The 22969-nt window shown below is 49.9% G+C and overlaps 1 protein-coding gene across 1 annotated transcript in view; it reads left to right on the top strand.

The window, feature by feature from the left end:
* Positions 1-22969, top strand: part of cplane1 (ciliogenesis and planar polarity effector 1) — a 306637-nt gene that overhangs the window by 127870 nt on the left and 155798 nt on the right. The window contains exons 26-28 of the mRNA XM_070877077.1: positions 2844-2992; positions 13606-13748; positions 21661-21800. Of these exons, the coding sequence (XP_070733178.1) occupies positions 2844-2992; positions 13606-13748; positions 21661-21800 (432 nt within the window). The remainder of the gene's footprint in view (positions 1-2843; positions 2993-13605; positions 13749-21660; positions 21801-22969) is intronic.

The raw sequence follows: 22969 nt of genomic DNA, 5'->3' as shown, positions 1-22969 counted from the left end.
CGCCCTCTCGCCCCCCCACCCGTTCCCGCCCTCTCCCACCCCCACCCGTTCCCGCCCTCTCTTTCCCCCCCCCTCCCGTTCCCGCCCTCTCGCACCCCCTCCCGTTCCCGCCCTCTCTTCCCCCCCCCACCCGTTCCCGCCCTCTCCCACCCCCACCCGTTCCCGCCCTCTCTTTCCCCCCCCCCTCCCGTTCCCGCCCTCTCGCACCCCCTCCCGTTCCCGCCCTCTCTTCCCCCCCCCACCCGTTCCCGCCCACTCGCAACCCCTCCCGTTCCCGTTCTCGACCCCCCCACCCGTTCCCGCCCTCTCTTCCCCCCCCCTCCCGTTCCCGCCCTCTCGCACCCCCTCCCGTTCCCGCCCTCTCGCCCCCCCCCCACCTGTTCCCGCCCTCTCTTCCCCCCCCTCCCGTTCCCGCCCTCTCGCACCCCCTCCCGTTCCCGCCCTCTCGCACCCCCGCCCGTTCCCTCCCTCTCGCCCCCCCCCATCCGTTCCCGCCATCTTGCACCCCCTCCCGTTCCCGCCCTCTCTTCCCCCCCCCCTTCCGTTCCCGCCCTCTCTTCCCCCCCCCTTCCGTTCCCGCCCTCTCGCACCCCTTCCCGTTCCCGTTCTCGCCCCCCCCACCTGTTCCCGTTCTTGCCCCCCCCACCCGTTCCCGTTCTCGCCCCCCACCCGTTCCCGCCCTCGCCCCCCACCCGTTCCCGCCCTCGCCCCCCACCCGTTCCCGCCCTCTCGCACCCCCTCCCGTTCTCGCCACCCCCACCCGTTCCCGTTCTCGCCCCCCACCCGTTCCCGCCCTCTCGCACCCCCTCCCGTTCCCGTTCTCGCCCCCCCCACCCCCACCCGTTCCCGTTCTTGCCCTCCACCCGTTCCCGCCCTCTCGCACCCCCACCCGTTCCCGCCCTCTCTTCACCCCCCCCACCCGTTCCCGCCCTCTCGCACCCCCACCCGTTCTCGCCCCCCCCACCCGTTCCCGTTCTCGCACCCCCACCCGTTCTCGCCCCCCCCACCCGTTCCCGTTCTCGCCCCCCACCCGTTCCCGCCCTCTCGCACCCCCACCCGTTCCCGCCCTCTCTTCCCCTCCCCCACCCGTTCCCGCCCTCTCGCACCCCCACCCGTTCCCGTTCTCGCCCCCCCCACCCGTTCCCGCCCTCTCGCCCCCCCCACCCGTTCCCGCCCTCTCTTCCCCCCCCCTCCCATTCCCGCCCTCTCGCCCCCCACCCGTTCCCGCCCTCTCGCAACCCCACCCGTTCCCGCCCTCTCGCCCCCCTCCCGTTCCCGCCCTCTCTTCCCCCCCCCCACCCGTTCCCGCCCTCTCGCCCCCCCCCCACCTGTTCCCGCCCTCTCTTCCCCCCCCTTCCGTTCCCGCCCTCTCGCACCCCCTCCCGTTCCCGCCCTCTCTTCCCCCCCCCTCCCGTTCCCGCCCTCTCGCACCCCCTCCCGTTCCCGTTCCCCCCCCCACCCACCCGTTCCCGCCCTCTCTTCGCCCCCCCCTCCCGTTCCCGCCCTCTCGCCCCTCCCACCCGTTCCCGCCCTCTCTTCCCCCCCCTCCCGTTCCCGCCCTCTCGCACCCCCTCCCGTTCCCGTTCTCGCCCCCCCCACCCGTTCCCGTTCTCGCCCCCCCCACCCGTTCCCGTTCTCGCCCCCCCCACCCGTTCCCGCCCTCTCGCACCCCCACCCGTTCCCGCCCTCTCTTCGCCCCCCCCTCCCGTTCCCGCCCTCTCGCACCCCCTCCCGTTACCGCCCTCTCGCCCCCCCCCCCCACCTGTTCCCGCCCTCTCTTCCCCCCCCTTCCGTTCCCGCCCTCTCGCACCCCCTCCCGTTCCCGCCCTCTCTTCCCCCCCCATCCGTTCCCGCCCTCTCGCCCCCCTCCCGTTCCCGTTCTCGCCCCCCCCACCCGTTCCCGCCCTCTCGCCCCCCACCCGTTCCCGTTCTCGCCCCCCACCCGTTCCCGCCCTCTCGCACCCCCACCCGTTCCCGTTCTCGCCCCCCCATCCGTTCCCGCCCTCTTGCACCCCCATCCGTTCCCGTTCTCGCCCCCCATCCGTTCCCGCCCTCTCGCACCCCCACCCGTTCCCGTTCTCGCCCCCCACCCGTTCCCGCCCTCTCGCACCCCCATCCGTTCCCGTTCTCGCCCCCCACCCGTTCCCGTCCTCTCGCACCCCCACCCGTTCCCGTTCTCGCCCCCCACCCGTTCCCGCCCTCTCGCACCCCCACCCGTTCCCGTTCTCGCCCCCCACCCGTTCCCGCCCTCTCGCACCCCCACCTGTTCCCGTTCTCGCCCCCCACCCGTTCCCGCCCTCTCGCACCCCCACCTGTTCCCGTTCTCGCCCCCCATCCGTTCCCGCCCTCTCGCACCCCCATCCGTTCCCGCCCTCTCGCCCCCCTCCCGTTCCCGCCCTCTCGCCCCCCCTCCCGTTCCCGCTCTCTCGCACCCCCTCTGCTCCATTCCTTTTCCCTTCCCGCTTTCGCTGGCTCTTGTTTCCCTCTCATTCACGCTCTTCTCTATTCTGACTCCTCGCTCCCCTCGCACTGATTCTGGCTACTTCTATCTCATTGCATCTCTCCTTCCAGTCAGTCATTCTTCAGAAACAGACCCTTCAGCTCAGTGGCCTGTGGTCCTGTGGATGGGAGGTGCAGCCGAGGCCCAGCGTTGTTTCGCCATGACATGCTCTCACTGCAGTTTGCCTTTGTCCTCAGGATGTGGGCAGGGCCAGCTTCTGTTGCCTATTCCTGCTTGCCCTGAGAAAGGGGCAGCCTCCTTCCATGGAGCTTGTTGGGTTTGTAATTATCAGGGTCAATATGAGCTGCTGCTTTACTGGATTATTGTCATGTCTTGTTTGCAGGAATGCGAGAGGCCGTTGACTGTGGCTTCTGTGTACCAGCCCGAGCAGCCCAGGCTGAAGTCGGACGGGGAGAACAATGTGGACACGGGCTGCCCCAGCCCTTTGGGGTTGGAGGTTGATGTTGAAGGACGTGTTGAACCTTTCTTACAGTAAGCCTGGAAGATTATCATAATACATGGCAGAGTTACTGAGCTGAAGGAGGGTCTGATGAACCTTCGGGAAGCAAGGCTGAGGGCCTTGATCCCTTGTGGACAGTGCTGATTTGAGTCCATGGTTAGCGTTATTTAAATGGTCCTAAATTTCCTACCCCGTATCCTGAGACTGTGACCCCTTGTTCTAGACTTCCCAGCCAGGGGAAACATCCAGTGTATCCAACCAAATCAGAATTTTATACGTTTCAATGAGATCCCCTCTCATTCTTCTAAACTCTAGAGAATACAGGCCTAGTCGACCCAATCTCTCCTCATACGACAATCCTGCCAGCCCAGGAATCATTCTGGTGAACCTATGGCAAGTATATCCATTCTAAGGTAAGGAGACCAAAACTGCACACAATACTCCAGGTACGGTCTCACCAAGGCCCTGTATAACTGGAGTAAGACATCCTTGCTCCTGTACTCAAATCCTCTTGCAATGAAGGCCAACATACCACTTGCCCCTAACTGCTTGCTGCACCTGAATGTTTGCTTTCAATGACTGGTGTACAAGGACACACAGGTCCCCCTGTACATTGACATTTCCCAAGCCATCACCATTTAAATAATACTTTGTCCTTATGTTTTTCCTACCAAAGTTCCTACCTAACTTCACATTTATCCACATTATACTGCATCTGCCATGTGTTTGCCCACTCACTCAACCTATCTAAATCGCCTTGCAGAGTTTTTGCATCCTCCTCACAACTCACAATCCCACCTAGTTTTGTGTCGTCAGCAAACTTGGAAATATTACATTTGGTTCCCTCATCCAAATCATTTATAGATAGAATGTGAATAGCTGGGGCCCGAGCACTGATCCCTGTGGTACCCCACTAGTCACTGCCCGCCACCTCGAAAAAGACCCATTTATTCCTACTCTCTGTTTCCTGTCAGTTAACCAATTTTCAATCCATGCCAATACATTACCCCCAATCCTATGTACTTTAATTTTGCACACTAACCTCTTATGTGGGACTTTATCAAAGGCCTTCTGAATATCCAAATACACTACATCCACTGGTTCTCCCTTATCTATTTTATCAGTTACATCTTAAAAAAACTCCAGTAGATTTGTCAAACATGATTTTCCTTTTATAAATCTATGTTGACTTTGTTTAATCCCATTGATATTATCTAAGTGTGCCGTTATCACATCCTTTATAATAGACACCAGCATTTTCCCTACTATTGATGTCAGGCTAACCGGTCTGTAGTTCCCCGTTTTCTCTCTCCCTCCTTTTTTAAATAGTAGGGTCACATTTGCCACCCTCCAATCTGCAGGAACTGATCCATAATCTATAGAATTTTGGAAGATGACAACCAATGCATCTACTATTTCCATGGCTACCTCTTTTAATACTCTGGGATGTAGATCATCAGACCCTGGGGATTGGCCAGAAAAAGCAGCAAACCTGAGGACTGGGAGAATGTTATAATTCAGCAGAGGAGGACAAAGGTTTTAATTAGGAGGGGGAAAATAGAGTATGAGAGGAAGCTTGCTGGGAACATAAAAACTGACTGCAAAAGCTTCTATAGATATGTCAAGTGAAAAAGATTAGTGAAGACAAACGTAGGTCCCTTGCAGTCAGATTCAGGTGAATTTATAATGGGAACAAAGAAATGGCGGACCGATTGAACAAATACTTTGGTTCTTTCTTCACGAAGGAAGACACAAATAACCTTCCGTAAATACTAGGGGACCGAGGGTCTAGTGAGAAGGAGGAACTGAAGGAAATCCTTATTAGGCGGGAAATTGTGTTAGGGAAATTGATAGGATTGAAGGCCGATAAATCCCGGGGCCTGATAGTCTGCATCCCAGAGTACTTAAGGAAGTGGCCCTAGAAATAGTGGATGCATTGGTGATCATTTTCCAACAGTCTATCGACTCTGGATCAGTTCCTATGGACTGGAGGGTAGCTAATGTAACACCGCTTTTTAAGAAAGGAAGGAGCGAGAAAACGGGTAATTATAGACCGGTTAGCCTGACATCAGTAGTGGGGAAAATGTTGGAATCAATCATTAAGGATGAAATAGCAGCGCATTTGGAAAGCAGTGACAGGATCGGTCCAAGTCAGCATGGATTTATGAAAGGGAAATCGTGCTTGACAAATCTTGTAGAATTTTTGAGGATGTAACTGGTAGAGTGGACAAGGGAGAACCAGTAGATGTGGTGTTATTTAGACTTTCAAAAGGCTTTTGACAAGGTCCCACACAAGAAATTGGTGTGCAAAATCAAAGCACGTGGTATTGGGGGTAATGTACTGACGTGGATAGAGAACTGGTTGGTAGACAGGAAGCAGAGAGTCGGGATAGACGGGTCCTTTTCAGAATGGCAGGCAGTGGCTAGTGGGGTGCCGCAGGGCTCAGTGCTGGGACCCCAGCTATTTACGATATACATTAATGATTTAGATGAAGGAATTGAGTGTAATATCTCCAAGTTTGCAGATTACACTAAGCTGGGTGAGCTGTGAGGAGGATGCTAAGAGGCTGCAGGGTGACTTGGACAGGTTAGGTGAGTGGGCAAACGCATGGCAGATGCAGTATAATGTGGATAAATGTGAGGTTATCCACTTTGGTGGCAAAAACACGAAGGCTGAATATTATTTGAATGGCGGCAGATTAGGAAAAGGGGAGGTGCAACGAGACCTGGGTGTCATGGTTCATAAGTCATTGAAAGTTGGCATGCAGGTACAGCAGGCGGTGAAGGAGGCAAATAGTATGTTGTCCTTCATAGCTAGGGGATTTGCGTATAGGAGCAGAGGGAGATCTTGCTGCAGTTGTACAGGGCCTTGGTGAGGTCTCACCTGGAATATTGTGTTCAGTTTTGGTCTCCTAATCTGAGGAAGGACGTTCTTGCTATTGAGGGAGTGCAGCGAAGGTTCACCAGACTGATTCCCAGGATGGCAGGACTGACATGAGGAGAAACTGGATCGACTGGGCCTGTATTCACTGGAGTTTAGAAGGATGAGAGGGGATCTCATAGAAACATATAAAATTCTGACGGGACTGGACAGGTTAGATGCAGGAAGAATGTTCCCGATGTTGGGGAAGTCCGGAACTAGGGGACATAGTATAAGGATAAGGGGCAGGCCATTTAGGACTGAGATGAGGAGAAACTTCTTTACTCAGAGAGTTGTTAACTTGTGGAATTCCCTACTGCAGAGAGTTGTTGATGCTAGTTCATTGGATATATTCAAGAGGGAGTTCGATGTGGCCCTTACGGCTAAAGCAGGAAAGGGGTACTGAGGTGAATGATCAGCCATGATCTTATTGAATGGTGGTGCAGGCTCGAAGGGCCGAATGGCCTACTCCTGCATCTATTTTCTATGTTTCTATAATTTATCTGCCTTCAGTTGCATTAGTTTCTCCAGCATTATTTTCTTAGTAATTTTCATTTCCTTTAATTCCTCTTGCTCCCCTTGGTTCCCTAGCATTTCTGGGACATTATTTGTGTCCTCTTCTTTGAAGACAGAACCGAAGTATTTATTTAATTGTTCTGCCATTTCCTTGTTCCCCATTACAAATTCTCTTGTTTCTGTCTGTAAAGGACCTACATTTGGCTTCACTAATCTTTTTCTTTTTACGTACTTGTAGAAACTTTGGCAGTTGTTTTTTATATTCCTTGCACATTTACTCATACTCTATTTTTCCCCTCTTAATCAATCTGTTGGTCCTTTTTTGCTGAATTCTAAACTGCTGCCAATCCTCAGGCTTGCTATTTTTTCTGGCAACTTTGTATAACTCATCTTTAGATCTAGTACTATCCTTAATTTATTTTGTTAGCCATGGTTGGGCCACTATTCCTTTTGTGTTTTTACACCAGAAAGGAATGTATAACTGCTGCAATTCATGCATTTGTTCCTTAAATGTTAGCCATTGCCTAGCCACCATCATGCCTTTTAATGAATCTTCCCAGTCTATCATAGCCAATTCATTCCTCATAGCTTCGTAGTTTCCTTTGTTCAGATTTAGGACCCTATTTTCGGATTGGACTACTTCACTTTCCATCTTAATAAGAAATTCAATCATGTTATGGTCACTCTTCCCTAAAGGATCCCGCACAACAAGACTGTTAATTAACCCCTTCTCATTGCACAATGCCCAATCTAGGATAGCCTGTTCCCTAGTAGGCTCCTCAACATACTGGTCGAAAAAAACCATCTCGTACACATTCCAGGAATTCATCTGCCACAGTATTATTACTCATTTGGTTTGGTCAGTCTATATGTAGATTAGAGTCACCTGTGATTACTGTAGTACCCTTGTTACATGCATCTCTAATTTCCTGTTTGGTGCCGTCCCCTATGCTACCACGACTATTTGGAGGCCTATAGACAACTCCCATCAATATTTTCTGCCCCTTGGTGCTTCTTAGCTCCACCCAGACTGATTCTACATTTGATTTTCTGAGCCAATATCCTTTCTCACTATTGCTCTGATTTCATCCTTTACTAACAACACCACACCACCCCTGTCCTTTTTGCCTGTCCTTCCTAAATATCGAATATCTTTGGCTATTCAGTTCCCAACCCTGGTCACCCTGCAACCATGGCTCTGTAATTGCAGCTATATCGTATCCGTTTACATCTATTTGCGCTGTTAATTCGTCTACCTTATTACAGATGCTTCGTGCATTCCGATACAATGCTTTTAAATTTGTCTTTTTAACATTATTAGACATCTTAAGATAATTTTGTACTATAGCTCTATTTGTTTTATTGCTATTTTTTCTTACCTGGACCCTATTTGCTAGTTGTTGTGTATGCAATAATTTGTTAGACTAAGTACTGTTAACTCCAAAAGGTATAACCTTGGCTCTGCTTTATTAAGGCCCAAAGTGAATATAATACAAAATGGCTGGCCTTTTATACTTGGGCTGCACACACGTGCATGCAGCCCAAGGCCTCCAACAGTGACGCCATCTAGTGGCTAGTGATTCCAAAAGTACATACATGACAATATCCACTCTAAGATATTAACACAGTCTTTTACAAATTGAGATGGTCCGGTGTTTTATGCTCCCGGGTTGACCGTCTCAGTTCAACTCCAGCCTTGGGTGAGTGTTCAGAGTCTGTTGTGACTGGGGGCTGGGTGGCTGACCTGGTGGGAGTGGCAATGGCCGTGTCAGGGATTGAAAGTCCATTTTCATTGAACATGTCAGTGATTGAAAGTCCCGATTCACTGATGACCACAGTCCTCTGATGACCGGGGGTAGGTTGGTTGGTCGTCGATTGTCTCTTCCTCCGACTGTTCCGGTTCGTCTGTGTGCCGCAGCTTTGTCTGATCCAGATGTTTCCTGCATGTTTGCCCATTTTTGAGCTTGACAATAAATACTCTGTTGCCTTCCTTGGCCATGACAGTACCAGCGATCCTCTTGGGACCCTGACCATAATTCAGAACACATACAGGATTATTTACAGAAATATCGCGTGACACAGCGGCGCGATCATGATACCCTTGCTGACTTTGTTGTCTATATTCAACATGATTATTCAAGTCAGGGTGTACAAGAGATAGCTTGGTCTTGAGACCTCTTTTCATCATTAATTCTTCAGGAGAGACCCCGGTAAGCGTGTGTGGTCTTGTCCTGTAACTAAGCAATATGCATGACAGGCGGGTCTGCAGTGACCCTTGGGTTACTCGCTTCATACTTTGCTTTATGATTTAGACAGCAAATTCTGCTTGACCATTGGATGCGGGTTTGAATGGTGCTGACCTTACATGTTTGATACCATTGAGTTTCATGAACTCTTGAAACTCCTGACAGGTGAAGCAAGGTCCGTTGTCGCTAACAACGATGTCGGGCAGACCATGTGTCACGAACATGACACTGATATTCTCAATAGTAGCTGTGGATGTGCTGGATGACATGATTATACATTCTATCCACTTAGAATATGCCTCCACCACAACGAAAAACATTTTTCACAGGAAGGGACCTGCAAAGTCTATGTGGATCCTGGACCATGGTTTGGACGGCCATGACCACCGACTCAGCGGCAATTCCACTGGTGCTTTGCTGAGCTGCATGCAAGTGTTGCACTGATGCACACATGATTCCAGATCAGAGCCAATTCCCGGCCACCATACATGAGACCTGGCAATGGCTTTCATCATTACAATGCCGGGATGTGTGCTATGCTCACGTACAAATTTCTCTCTTCCCTTTCTTAGGCATAACAACATGATTACCCCACAGTATACAATCTGACTGAATAGACAATTCGTCTTTGCGACGAATGTAAGGTTTGGTCTCCTCGCACATTTGCTTGGTTATGGCAGACCAATCATCTTTGAGGATACAACTCTTCATCACCGATAATATCGGGTCCTGGCTGGTCCAGGTCTTAACTTGTTGAGTCGTGACAGGGGTTCCTTCACTCTCAAAAGCATCCATAACTAACAATACGTCCGCCAGTTGTGGCGTTTCCACCTCCGGTGTGGGCAACGGTAGACGGCTCAAAGCATCGGCACAATACTCTGGAATGTCATAACCATAAGCGGATAATGTCAGCGCCCACCTCTGGATGCGGGATGAAGCATTGGTATTGATACCTTTGTTTTCAGAAAACAGTGATCTGTTTCCAGTTCAAACCGAAGACCGAACAGGTACTGATGCACCTTTTTAACCCCAGACACACAGGCTAGTGCTTCTTTCTCTACCGCCCTGTAGCCTCTTTCTGCATTAGACAAACTTTTTGAAGCATACGCGACTGGTTGAAGTTTACCTGACTCATTAGCTTGTTTGAGTACGCAACCAATTCCATAAGACAAAGCATCACAGGCCAATACTAAACGTTTATATGGGTCATAATGTACCAGCAGCTTGTTAAAGCAAAGCAGATTAGTGGCTTTCTCAAAAGTTCTATCTTGAGACGCACCCCACGCCCTGTTGTCGCCTTTCCGAAGCTGCATGTGCAGTGGCTCTAATAAGGTGCTCAATTTAGGTAAGAAGTTACCGAAGTAGTTGAGTAGACCCAGGAATGAACGCAGCTCCGTCACATTCTGCAGCTTGGGTGCATTCTTGATGGCCTTGGTTTTCGCGTCCGTGGAACTAATGCCGTCAGCAGCAATTTTCCTCCCTCTGGTACCATGAAGACGCACTTCTAGCGTTTCAGTCTGAGTCCCACTTTGTCCAGACGATGTAGAACCTCTTCCAGGTTGTTCAGATGTTCCTCGGAGTCATGACCTGTGACCAGGATATCATCTTGGAACACGACGGTTCTGGGAACGGACTTCAGTAGAATCTCCATGTTCCTCTGAAATATTGCTGCAGCCTAGTGAATTTCAAAGGAGCACCTATGCTACATTAACAGTCCTTTATGCGTGTTAATGCACGTAAGTCTCTTCAACGTCTCGACCAGCTCCTGTGTTATGTAGGCCGATGTCAAGTCCAGTTTGGTGAACAACTCCCCTCCCTCCCCCTCCCCCCCCCCCACTGGCTAGCGTTGCAAACAAGTCATCAGCCTTCGGTAACTGGTACTGATCTTGTTTCGAAACCCTGTTGATCGTAGCCTTGTAGTCTCCACAGATCCTGACTGTGCCATCACTTTTCAGCACAGGAACAATGGGTCTGGCCCACTTATTGAATTCGACCGGTGATATGATTCACGCTGGAGTCTGTCCAGTTTGATTTTGACCTTCTCCCTCATCATATACGGAACTGCCCGAGCTTTATGATGGACGGGTCTTGCATCTGAGTCCACATGGATCTGCACCTTGGCTCCCGTGAAGTTGCCGATGCCTGGTTCGAACAGCGAGGGGAACTTGCTCAGTACTTGGGCACATGTATCTTTCTCTGACAACAACGCCTTGATGTCGTTCCAATCGCATCTGATTTTTTTCAAGCCTGTTCCTGCCGAACAGCGTTGGGCCATTGCCTGGGACAATCCATAGCGGTAACTCGTGCACAGCACCGTCATACGACACTTTAATTGTAGTACTGCCAATCACCGTTATGAATTCTTTCGTGTACGTACGCAACTTGGCATTGACTGGACTCAGCCTAGGCCTCATAGCCTTAGTATCCCACAGCTTGTCGAATGCCCTCTGGCTCATTATCGATTGACTCGCACTTCTGTCCAGTTTCATCAATACCGGCACCCCATTAAATTTCACGTTGATCATTATCGGTTTGCTCTTAGTTAGGAACAAGTACAGTCCATACACTTCCTCCTGGTATCTCGGATTGCGTATCCGAATCTGCGCTAGTCTGACCATCATCCGCCATGTGGTGTGTCGCAGCACGCTTGCTCAGTTGTGAACACATGCGCTGGAGATGCCCCACTCTCAAACAGCCTTTACAACTATATTGTTTAAATCGACACTGATGGTACCAGTGATTTCCCCCACAACGCCAACATGGTGAAATCGGATACATTCCCGTTGGCGGACTATGGGCAGCCACAGGTTTCGCGTACGTAGTCAGGTAGGCCCTGCCATGTGCCGCTCTGCCTAACACCGAATCAATGACGTTTACAGTACTTGCCGAGTTTTGAATTTTTCATTGATATCTGCTTTAAGCTTTTGTCCGACGTCATGCATGTCTGAGCAATCGTGATGGCCCTGTTCAAGTCCAACGCCTCCACCGCCAGTAGTTTACGCAGGATTACGTCGTGGTTGATGCCGATTACAAAGAAGTCCCGCAACATGTCTGCCAACACCGCACCGAACTTATACGGTCCCGCTAGATGTCTCAGGTCGGCAACAAGTTCCGCCACAATCTGGCCCTCCGACCGAATGTGTGTGTAAAATCTGTATCTTGAGATGATGATGCCTTCGTCTGGCTTAAGGTGGTCACGTACCAGGATACACAATTCTTCATACCACTTCTCTGTTGGACTCACAGGCAAGAGGAGATTCTTTAAAAGACCATAAATTTTCATACTGCAAACCGTGAGGAACACCGCCCAGCACCGACCTGTGTCGTTTTCCCCCTCCATTTTGTTGGCCACGAAGCACTGGCTCAAACGTCTCATAAAGTCTGCCCAATTTTCTCCTTCCACGAATCGCTCCAACAATCCAATTGTGCTCATTTTTGCATGCAATGGTTCTTGTTGCCTCGTCACCAAATGTTGTGTATGCAATAATTGTTAGACTGAATACTGTTAACTCCAAAAGGTATAACCTTGGCTCTGCTTTATTAAGGCCCAAAGTAAGTATAATACAAAATGGCTGGCCTTTTATACTTGGGCTGCATACATGTGCGTGCAGCCCAATGGCCTCCAACAGTGACGCCATCTAGTGGCTAGTGATTCCAAAAGTACATATTTGACACTAGTGCACTCTTTTGTTTGTATGCTCTGTCCCTTCCTGACATAATCTGGTTATCCTTACCACAATCACTTTCCTGCATTGCTTCCTTTTCTTTTCTCCTTAGCATTCTAGATTGCTCTCCACTGCGACCATCTTCCCCCTCCCCCCACCCCCCCGCCCCTTATTTAGTTTAAAGCCCTATCTACCTCCCTAGTTCGTCGGTTCGCTAGAACTCTGGTCCCAGCATAGTTCAGCTGTCCCCACGGAACAGCTCTCTCTCTTTCCCGAGTATTGGTGCCAGTGCCCCATGAATTGAAACCCACTTCTCCCACACCAACCTCTGAGCCACGTATTCATCTCCCTGCTATTGACCCGATGCCAATTTGCTCGTGGCTCAGGTAATAATGTAGAGATTATTACCTTTGTGGTTCTGCTTTTCAATTTAGTCCCTAACTGTTCAAACTCTCTCAGCAGAACAGAGGAAGTTGAGAGGAGACCTCATTGAGGTGTACAAAATATTGAGGGGCCTGCACATAGTGGATAGTAAGGGCCTATTTCCATTGGTGGAGGAGGCATAGTTTTGAGGTGGTTGGTGGAAGGTTTAGAGGTGATTTGAGGGGGGACTTCTTTACGCAGAGGGTTGTGGGGATCTGGAACTCACTGCCTGGAATAGTAGTGGATGCAGAAACCCTCACCATTTTTAAGAGATGGTTGGATGGGCAATTAAAGTGCCGTAACCTGCAGGGTTACGGACCTAGAGCTGGTAATTGGGATCAGACTGGATGACCTCTTGTTGGACAGCGTAGATATAATGGTAAGTACTGCGGGGAATCGAATACAGCCAGAGTGATCTCCTGGACTAGTTTCGATCGCCTGGATGGGTCGGAGAGGAATTTTCCCAGATTTTTTTCTCACGAAATTGGCCTGGGATTTTATCTGGTTTTTGCCTCTCCCAGGAGATCACAGTTGGGGTGGAGTGTAGAATGTTTCAGCGTAAGGTGTGTCGCAGTTGTGTGGGGCGGACTGGTTGGGCTGGGTGTACTTTAACTTTCCGCCATTGTTCATTGTTCATAGGTTTATATGTAACCTCCAGGGCTGCTGACCGAGGGCTGTGCGGCTCTTTGTCAGCCGGTGCGGACACGATGGGCCAAAATGGCCTCCTTCTGCGCTGTAACTTTCTATGTTTCTATGTCAGTTGCTGTTCTAGCTCGGGCCAGTTATCCCGGCACAGACTGGGTACAGAAGCTGGTACCCTCCTGGGTGCATTCACCCATTTTATGTTATTATAACTTGTGTTATGTCACTAACAGATCAGATGATGCAGAAGACCTTCAGAAGCAGGACCTCAGTCACGCCAATCTTTACAGTCCACAGGAACTGACCTCAGACTCTGACAGCAGGACTGAGGATGAGGACTCAGCAGAGAGTGGGGGATCCTCTCCTGAGGAACAGGGTGCGTATGTGTGAGTGTTCGATACTGTGAGCCCAGCGAGGGAATGTGAGAAAGCTCCCATCAACCCTCGAGGGTGAGTCTATGTTTTATGGCCTGGTTCATGTTGACATACCATCAACGATGTCTCCGCAAGATCCTACAAATCCCCTGGGAGGACAGACACACCAATGTTGGTGTCCTCGACCAGGCCAACATTCCCAGCATTGAAGCACTGACCACACTCGCTCAGCTCCGCTGGGCAGGCCACATTGTCCGCATGCCAGACACGAGACTCCCAAAGCAAGCGCTCTACTCGGAACTCCTTCACGGCAAACGAGCCAAAGGTGGGCAGAGGAAACGTTACAAGGGACACCCTCAAAGCCTCCCTGATAAAGTGCAACATCCCCACCGACACCTGGGAGTCCCTGGCCAAAGACCACCCTAAGTGGAGGAAGTGCATCCGGGAGGGCGCTGAGCACCTCGAGTCTCATCGCCGAGAAAACAAGCGCAGGCAGCGGAAAGAGCGTGAGGCAAACCAGTCCCACCCACCCCTTCCCTCAACCACTATCTGTCCCACCTGTGACAGGGACTGTGGTTCGCGTATTGGACTGTTCAACCACCTAAGGACTCATTTTAAGAGTGGAAGCAAGTCTTCCTCGATTCTGAGGGACTGCCTATGATGATGATGATGAGCCGTGTGAGGGAGCTCCCATTAACCCTCGAGGGTGAGTCTATGTTTTATGGTCCGGTTCATGTTGACATACATGGGTCACAGTGACATGCTTCGTGTAAGCAGGGGACCCTTGATGGTAAACAAGACGGAACAGACTTTATTGATATCCAGCACAGATCTATTCTGTACACGGAGTGGCTTTTGGTTTCTGGTTCTATCTTTCGAAACCTCCGAAAGACTGTTGAAAGCCACACTCCTTTATCATCATCATAGGTAGTCCCTCGGAATCGAGAAGTCCTTTATACAGCAGCCTTTGCCTACAGCAAAGGCACATTGCACAGATAAAACCTCATGACGTATATTTTTATGAATCCTGGAAAAACAGTTTCTGCATAACAACAACTTATATTTATACAGCGCATTTAATGACGCAAAACATCCGAATAAAAATATTCTTGACAGGGAGTCACAAGGAGCTATTGGCGGGGGGGGGTTACTCACTCAGGACTGATGACATCACTGTCCCTTATTTATTTGCACAAGCACTTCTATATAACACTCAGACATCAGAAGGAGACAACAAGCCACGCTTTCTTCTCATGGCGCTCCGAAGCTATCTTGTTTATATTGGAAATCCTGTTCTTCCAGGATACAAGGACGTTGGATTGTTAACCCTTCACTTTCCAAAATTCTTGAACTTTATGAATCATCATAGGCAGTCCCTCGGAATCGAGGAAGACTTGCTTCCACTCTAAAAGTGAGTCCTTAGGTGGCTGAACAGTCCAATACGAGAACCACAGTCCCTGTCACAGGTGGGACAGATAGTCGTTGAGGGAAGGGGTGGGTGGGACAGGTTTGCTGCACGCTCCTTCCGCTGCCTGCGCTTGGTTTCTGCATGCTCTCGGCGATGAGACTCGAGGTGCTCAGCGCCCTCCCGGATGCACTTCCTCCACTTAGGGCGGTCTTTGGCCAGGGACTCCCAGGTGTCAGTGGGGATGTTGCACTTTATCAGGGAGGCTTTGAGGGTGTCCCTGTAACGTTCCCTCTGCCCACCTTTGGCTCATTTGCCGTGAAGGAGTTCTGAGTCGAGCGCTTGCTTTGGGAGTCTTGTATCTGGCATGCGGACAATGTGGCCTGCCCAGCGGAGTTGATCGAATGTGGTCAGTGTTTCAATGCTGGGGATGTTGGCCTGATCGAGGACGCTAACGTTGGTGTGCCTGTCCTCCCAGGGGATTTTCAGGATCTTGCGGAGACATCGTTGGTGGTATTTCTCCAGCGACTGTTAGGCCTCAGCTGGAGTATTGTGGACAGTTCTAGGCGCCGCACTTCAGGAAAGATGTAAAGGCCTCAAAGGGTACAGAGGAGGTTTACCGGGATGTTACCAAGGATGAGAGACTCCAGTTTATGAGGAGAGGTTGGAAAAGTTAGGACTGTTCTCCTTGGAACAGAGAAGGTTAAGAGGTGACCTAATCGAGGTTTTCAAGATGATGAGAAGTTTTGATGGAGTAGATAGGCCCAGCGGGAGTCCCGCGATCGGTGGCAGTCGGAGAGGTGGAGCAGCAGTGTTGGTGAGGCCTATAAACGCCCAGCGGGAGTCCCGCGATCGGCGGCAGTCGGAGAGGTGGAGCAGCAGCGTTGGTGAGGCCTATAAACGCCCAGCGGGAGTCCCGCGATCGGTGGCAGTCGGAGAGGTGGAGCAGCAGTGTTGGTGAGGCCTATAAACGCCCAGCGGGAGTCCCGCGATCGGTGGCAGTCGGAGAGGTGGAGCAGCAGCGTTGGTGAGGCCTATAAACGCCCAGCGGGAGTCCCGCGATCGGTGGCAGTCGGAGAGGTGGAGCAGCAGTGTTGGTGAGGCCTATAAACGCCCAGCGGGAGTCCGGGGATCGGTGGCAGTCGGAGAGGTGGAGCAGCAGCGTTGGTGAGGCCTATAAACGCCCAGCGGGAGTCCCGCGATCGGCAGCAGTCGGAGAGGTGGAGCAGCAGTGTTGGTGAGGCCTATAAACGCCCAGCGGGAGTCCCGCGATCGGCGGCAGTCGGAGAGGTGGAGCAGCAGTGTTGGTGAGGCCTATAAACGCCCAGCGGGAGTCCCGCGATCGGCAGCAGTCGGAGAGGTGGAGCAGCAGCGTTGGTGAGGCCTATAAACGCCCAGCGGGAGTCCCGCGATCGGCAGCAGTCGGAGAGGTGGAGCAGCAGTGTTGGTGAGGCCTATAAACGCCCACCAGTGCAGCTGCAGCAGGGTGAGAAGGCAAAAAGAAGTAGAAAGAAATCGAAAGGTGACGTCACAGCCAAGAGGGTAAGTGATTGGCTGGAGATTGGTAAGTAGTTTTTCTTTTTCTTTTCTATATCAGTAAGTGACCTTTAGCATTGTTGTTGCCAATTTAAATTTATCTCGGGGTTAAGTCATGGCAGGACAGCTCGGACATGTGTTATGCTCCACCTGTACTATGTGCGAAGTCAGGGACGCTTCTGGTGACTGACCGCATTGCGGCATTGGAGCTGTGGGTGGATTCACTCCGGAGCATCCACGATGCTGAGAATGAGGTGAATAGCACGTTTAGTGAGTTGGTCTTACCGCAGGAAAAGGTTACTCAGGCAGATAGGGAATGGAAGACCAACAGGAAGAGCAGTGGAACGAAGGCAGTGCAGGGGTCCCCTGTGGTCATCCCCCTGCAAAACAGATACACCGCTTTGGGTACTGTTGAGGAGGTGACTCACCAGGGGAGGGCAGCAGCAGCAGCCAAGTTCATGGCACCGTGGGTGGCTCTGCTGCACAGGAGGGCAGGAAAAAGAGTGGGAGAGCTATAGTGATAGGGGATTCGATAGTGAGGGGAATAGATAGATGTTTCTGCGGCCGCAACAGAGACTCCAGGATGGTATGTTGCCTCCCTGGTGCAAGGGTCAAGGATGTCTCGGAGCGGGTGCAGGGCATTCTGAAAAGGGAGGGTGAGCAGCCAGTTGTCATGGTACATATAGGTACCAACGATATAAGTAAAAAACGGGATGAGGTCCAAGAAGACTAATTTAGGGAGCGAGGATTTAAATTAAAAAGTATGATCTCAAAGGTAGTAATCTCAGGATTGCTACCAGTGTCATGTGCTAGTCAGAGTAGGAATCGCAAGATCGCTCAGATGAATACATGGCTTGAGCACTGGTGCAGCAGGGAGGGATTCGAATTCCTGGGACATTGGAACAGGTTCTGGAGGAGTTGGGACCAGTACAAACCGGACGGTCTGCACCTGGGCAGGACCAGAACCAATGTCCTAGGCAGAGTGTTTGCTCGTGCTGTTGGGGAGGAGTTAAACTAATATGGCAGGGGGATGGGAACCTATGCAGGGAGACAGAGGGAAGTAGAATGGGGGCAGAAGCAAAAGATAGAAAGAAGAAAAGTAAAAGTGGAGGGCAGAGAAACCTAAGGCAAAAAGCAAAAAGGGCCACATTACAGCAAAATTCTAAAGGGGCAAAGTGTGTTAGAAAGACAAGCTTGAAGGCTCTGTGCCTCAATGCGAGGAGTATTCGTAATAAGGTGGACGAATTAACTGCGCAGTTAACGGGTATAATGCAATTGGCATCACGGAGACAAGGGACCCAGGGTGACCAAGGCTGGGAACTCAACATCCAGGGTATTCAACATTTAAGAAGGATAGACAGAAAGGAAAAGGAGGCAGGGTGGCTTTGCTGGTTAAAGAGGAAATTAATGCAAGAGTAAGGAAGGACATTAGCTTGGATGATGTGGAATCGGTATGGGTGGAGCTGCGGGATATCAAGGGGTAGAAAACACTAGTGGGAGTTGTGTACAGACTACCAAACAGTAGTAGTAAGGTTGGGGACAGCATCAAACAAGAAATTAGGGATGCATGCAATAAAGGTACAGCAGTTATCATGGGTGACTTTAATCTACATATTGATTGGGCTAACCAAACTGGTAGCAATGCGGTGGAGGAGGATTTCCTGGAGTGTATTAGGGATGGTTTTCTCGACCAATATGTCGAGGAACCAACCAGGAAGCTGGCCATCCTAGACTGGGTGATGTGTAATGATAAAGGACTAATTAGCAATCTTGTGCGAGATTCCTTGGGGAAGAGTGACCATAACATGGTAGAATTCTTTATTAGGATGGAGAGTGACACAGTTAATTCAGAAACTAGGGTCCTGAACTTAAGGAAAGGTAACTTTGATGGTATGAGGCGTAAATTGGCTAGAATAGACTGGCAAATGATACTTAAAGGGTTGACGGTGGATAAGCAATGGCAAACATTTAAAGATCACATGGATTAACTTCAGCAATTGTACATCCCTGTCTGGAGTAAAGATAAAACGGGGAAGGTGGCTCAACCGTGGCTAACAAGGGAAATTATGGATAGTGTTAAATCCAAGGAAGAGGCATATAAATTGGCCAGAAAAAGCAGCAGACCTGAGGACTGGGAGAAATTTAGAATTCAGCAGAGGAGGACAAAGGGTTTAATTAAGAAGGGGAAAATAGAGTACGAGAAGAAGCTTGCCAGGAAGATAAAAACTGACTGCAAAAGCTTCTATAGATATGTGAAGAGAAAAAGATTTGTGAAGACAAACGTAGATCCCTTGCAGTCGGATTCAGGTGAATTTATAATGGGGAACAAAGAAATGGCAGACCAATTGAACAAATACTTCGGTTCTGTCTTCACGAAGGAAGACATAAATAAGCTTCCGAAAGTACTAGGGGACCGAGGGTCTAGTGAGAAGGAGGAACTGAAGGATATCCTTATTAGGCGGGAAATTGTGTTCGGGAAATTGAGGGGATTGAAGGCCGATAAATCCCTGGGGCCTGATTGTCTGCATCCCAGAGTACTTAAGGAAGTGGCCCTAGAAATAGTGGATGCATTGGTGATCATTTTCCAACAGTCTATCGACTCAGGATCAGTTCCTATGGACTGGAGGGTAGCTAATGTATCACCACTTTTTAAAAAGGGAGGGAGAGAGAAAGCGGGTAATTATAGACCGGTTAACCTGACATCAGTGGTGGGGAAAATGTTGGAATCAATTGTTAAAGATGAAATGGCAACGCATTTGGAAAGCAGTGACAGGATCGGTCCAAGTCAGCATGGATTTATGAAAGGGAAATCATGCTTGACAAATCTTCTGGAATCTTTTGAGGATGTAACTAGTAGAGTGGACAAGGGAGAACCAGTGGATGTGGTGTATTTGGACTTTCAAAAGGCTTTGGTGTGCAAAATCAAAGCACATGGTATTGGGGGTAATGTTCTGACGTGGATAGAGAACTGGTTGGCAGACAGGAAGCAGAGAGTCGGGATAAACAGGTCCTTTTCAGAATTGCAGACAGTGACTAGTGGGGTGCCGCAGGGCTCAGTGCTGGGACCCCAGCTCTTTACAATATACATCAATGATTTGGATGAAGGAACTGAGTGTAATATCTCCAAGTTTGCAGATGACACAACTGGGTGGCGGTGTGAGCTGTGAGGGGGGACGCTTAGAGGCTGCAGGGTGACTTAGACAGGTTAGGTGAGTGGGTAAATGCATGGTAGATGCAGTTATCCACTTTGGGGGCAAAAACGTGAAGACAGAATATTGTCTGAATGGTGGCAGATTGGGCAAAGGGAAGGTGCAACGAGACCTGGGTGTCATGGTTCATCAGTCATTGAAAGTGGGCATACAGGTGCAGCAGGCGGTAAAGAAGGCAAATGGTATGTTGGCCTTCATATCTGGGGGATTTGAGTATAGGAGCAGGGAGGTCTTACTGCAGTTGTGTTAGGGCCTTGATGAGGCCTCACCTGGAATATTGTGTTCAATCTTGGTCTCCTAATCTGAGGAAGGATGTTCTTGCTATTGAGGCAGTGCTGCGAAGGTTCACCAGACTGATTCTCGGGATGGCTGGACTGACATATGAGGAGAGACTGGATCGACTGGACCTTTAAACATTGGAGTTTAGAAGGATGGGACAGGTTAGATGCAGGTAGATTGTTCCCGATGTTGGGGAAGTCCAGAACCAGGGGACACAGTCTTAGAATCAGGGGTATGCCATTTAGGACTAAGATGATGAGAAACTTCTTCACTCGGAGAGTTGTTAACCTGTGGAATTCCCTGCCGCAGAGAGTTGTTGATGCCAGTTCATTGGATATATTCAAGAGGGAGTTAGATATGGCCCTTACGGCTAAAGGGATCAAGGGGTATGGAGAGAAAGCAGGAAAGGGGTACTGAGGGAATGATCAGCCATGATCTTATCAAATGGTGGTGCAGGTTCAAAGGGCCGAATGGCCTACTCCTGCACCTATTCTCTATGTTTCTATAGAGAAAGGCTGTTCCCTCTGGTCAGTGGGTCAATAACCAGAGGTCAGAGATTTAAAATCCTGAGCAAAATAACCAGACGGGAGATAAGAATTTTTTCCTTATCTGAGATTTCTTGGTATCTGGAACTATTTACAATCTGTATTAATGACTTGGATGAAGGGACTGAGTGTAATGTAGCCAAGTTTGCTGATGATACAAAGATGGGTCGGAAAGCAAATTGTGAGGAGGGCAAAAAAAATCTGCAAAGGGATATAGACAGGCTAAGTGAGTGGGCAAAAATTTGGCAGATGGAGTAAAATGTGGGAAAATGTGAGGTTATCCACCTTGGCAGAAAAAATATAGAAAAGCAAATAATTTAAATGGAGAAAAATTGCACATTGCTGCAGTACAGAGAGACCTGGGGGTCCTTGGGCATGAAACACACAAAGTTAGTATGTAGGTACAGCAAGTGATCAGGAAGGCAATTGGAAACTTGGCCTTTATTACAAGGGGGATAGAGTATAAAAGCAGAGAAGTCCTGCTACAACTGTACAGGGTATTGGTGAGGCCACACCTGGAGTACTGCGTGCAGTTTTGGTCTCCGTCTTTAAGGAAGGATATACTTGCATTGGAGGCAGTTCAGAGAAGATTCATTCGGTTGATTCCGGAGATGAGGGGGTAGATTTCTGAGGATAGGTTGCGTAGGTTGGGACCATACTCATTGGAGTACTGCCCCTCCGACAGTGCGGCGCTCCCTCAGTACTGCCCCTCCTACATTGCGGTGCTCCCTCAACACTGCACTGGAGTGTCAGTCTAGATTTATGTGCTCAAGTTCCTGGAGCGGGACTTGAACCCACAACCTTCTGACTCTGAGGCGAGTGTGCTGCCCACTGAGCCACTGCTGACACTGGAATCGAACTGGGTGTCAGCAGCAAACATAAGGAACTTCTCATTGTTGCCTCTAGCATGCACTAACTCCGGATCTTTGTGCTTCTGTAGGAAATGACGATGGAGTGCTCAGTATAACAAATGTGGGTGTGTACGAAGAGGAAGATGCTGAGCCAAGACCCTGCACTCCCATCAGCCCCTGTATATCGATCAGCATCAAACCCAAGCCCAGAGCAAGGATCAGAGACACGGTAATAGTGAGATTAAGGTGCCTGGACTCTCGGATGTGGGAGTGCCGAGGCCCATGGTGCAGGGGAAAAGATGATTCATGGTCATGTAGCAGGCTGTGGAAGGGATAGCAAGCAGGAGACTATTTCAGGTTTATTCCCATCTCCAGACCCCCATTCCCAGTGGTGAGTTCCACTGTATGCAGAGCACCTCTGCTGATTGGTCCCCACGTCTTCTGTCGCGATGACTTTAAGGCATGGAACAATTTTTGTAATCAAAATATTTTACATCTTAAAACCTAAGCATTTGAACTGTATCCCAACATTGGATATGGAACGGTAACCTGACATTGTATATGGAACTGTACCCTGACACTGTACAGAGGAACTGTACCCCGACACTGTATAGAGGAACTGTACCCGACACTGTATAGAGGAACTGTACCCTGACATTGTATATGGAACTGTACCCTGACACTGTATATGGAACTGTATCCTGACACTGTATGGAGGAACTGTACCCTGACACTGTATAGAGGAACTTTACCCTGACATTGTATAGAAGAACTTTACCCTGACACTGTATATGGAACTGTACCCTGACACGGTATAGAGGAACTGTACCTTGCCATTGTATATGGAACAGTACCCTGACACTGTATAGAGGAACTTTACCCTGACATTGTATATGGAACTGTACCCTCACACTGTATAGAGGAACTGTACCCTGACACTGTGTAGAGGAACTGTACCCTGACACTGTGTAGAGGAACTGTACCCTGACATGGTGTAGAGGAACTGTACCCTGACATGGTACAGAGGAACTGTACCCTGACATTGTATATGGAACTGTACCCGGACACTGTATACTGAAACTGTACCCCGACATTGTATATGGAACTGTACCACGACACTGTATAGAGGAACTGTACCCTGACACTGTATAGAGGAACTGTACCCTGACATTGTATATGGAACTGTACCCTGACACTGTATATGGAACTGTACCCTGACACTGTATGGAGGAACTGTACACTGATACTGTATAGAGGAACTGTACCCTGATACTGTATAGAGGAACTTTACCCTGACATTGTATATGGAACTGTACCCTGACATGGTATAGAGGAACTGTACCCCGACATTGTACATGGAACAGTACCCTGACACTGTACAGAGGAACTTTACCCTGA

The sequence above is a fragment of the Pristiophorus japonicus genome, chromosome 1, assembly GCF_044704955.1.
Source record: "Pristiophorus japonicus isolate sPriJap1 chromosome 1, sPriJap1.hap1, whole genome shotgun sequence".
Taxonomy (NCBI): Eukaryota; Metazoa; Chordata; class Chondrichthyes; family Pristiophoridae; genus Pristiophorus; species Pristiophorus japonicus.
The sequence above is the reverse complement of the archived record's forward strand: the minus strand, read 5'-3'. Positions and strand labels throughout refer to the sequence as shown.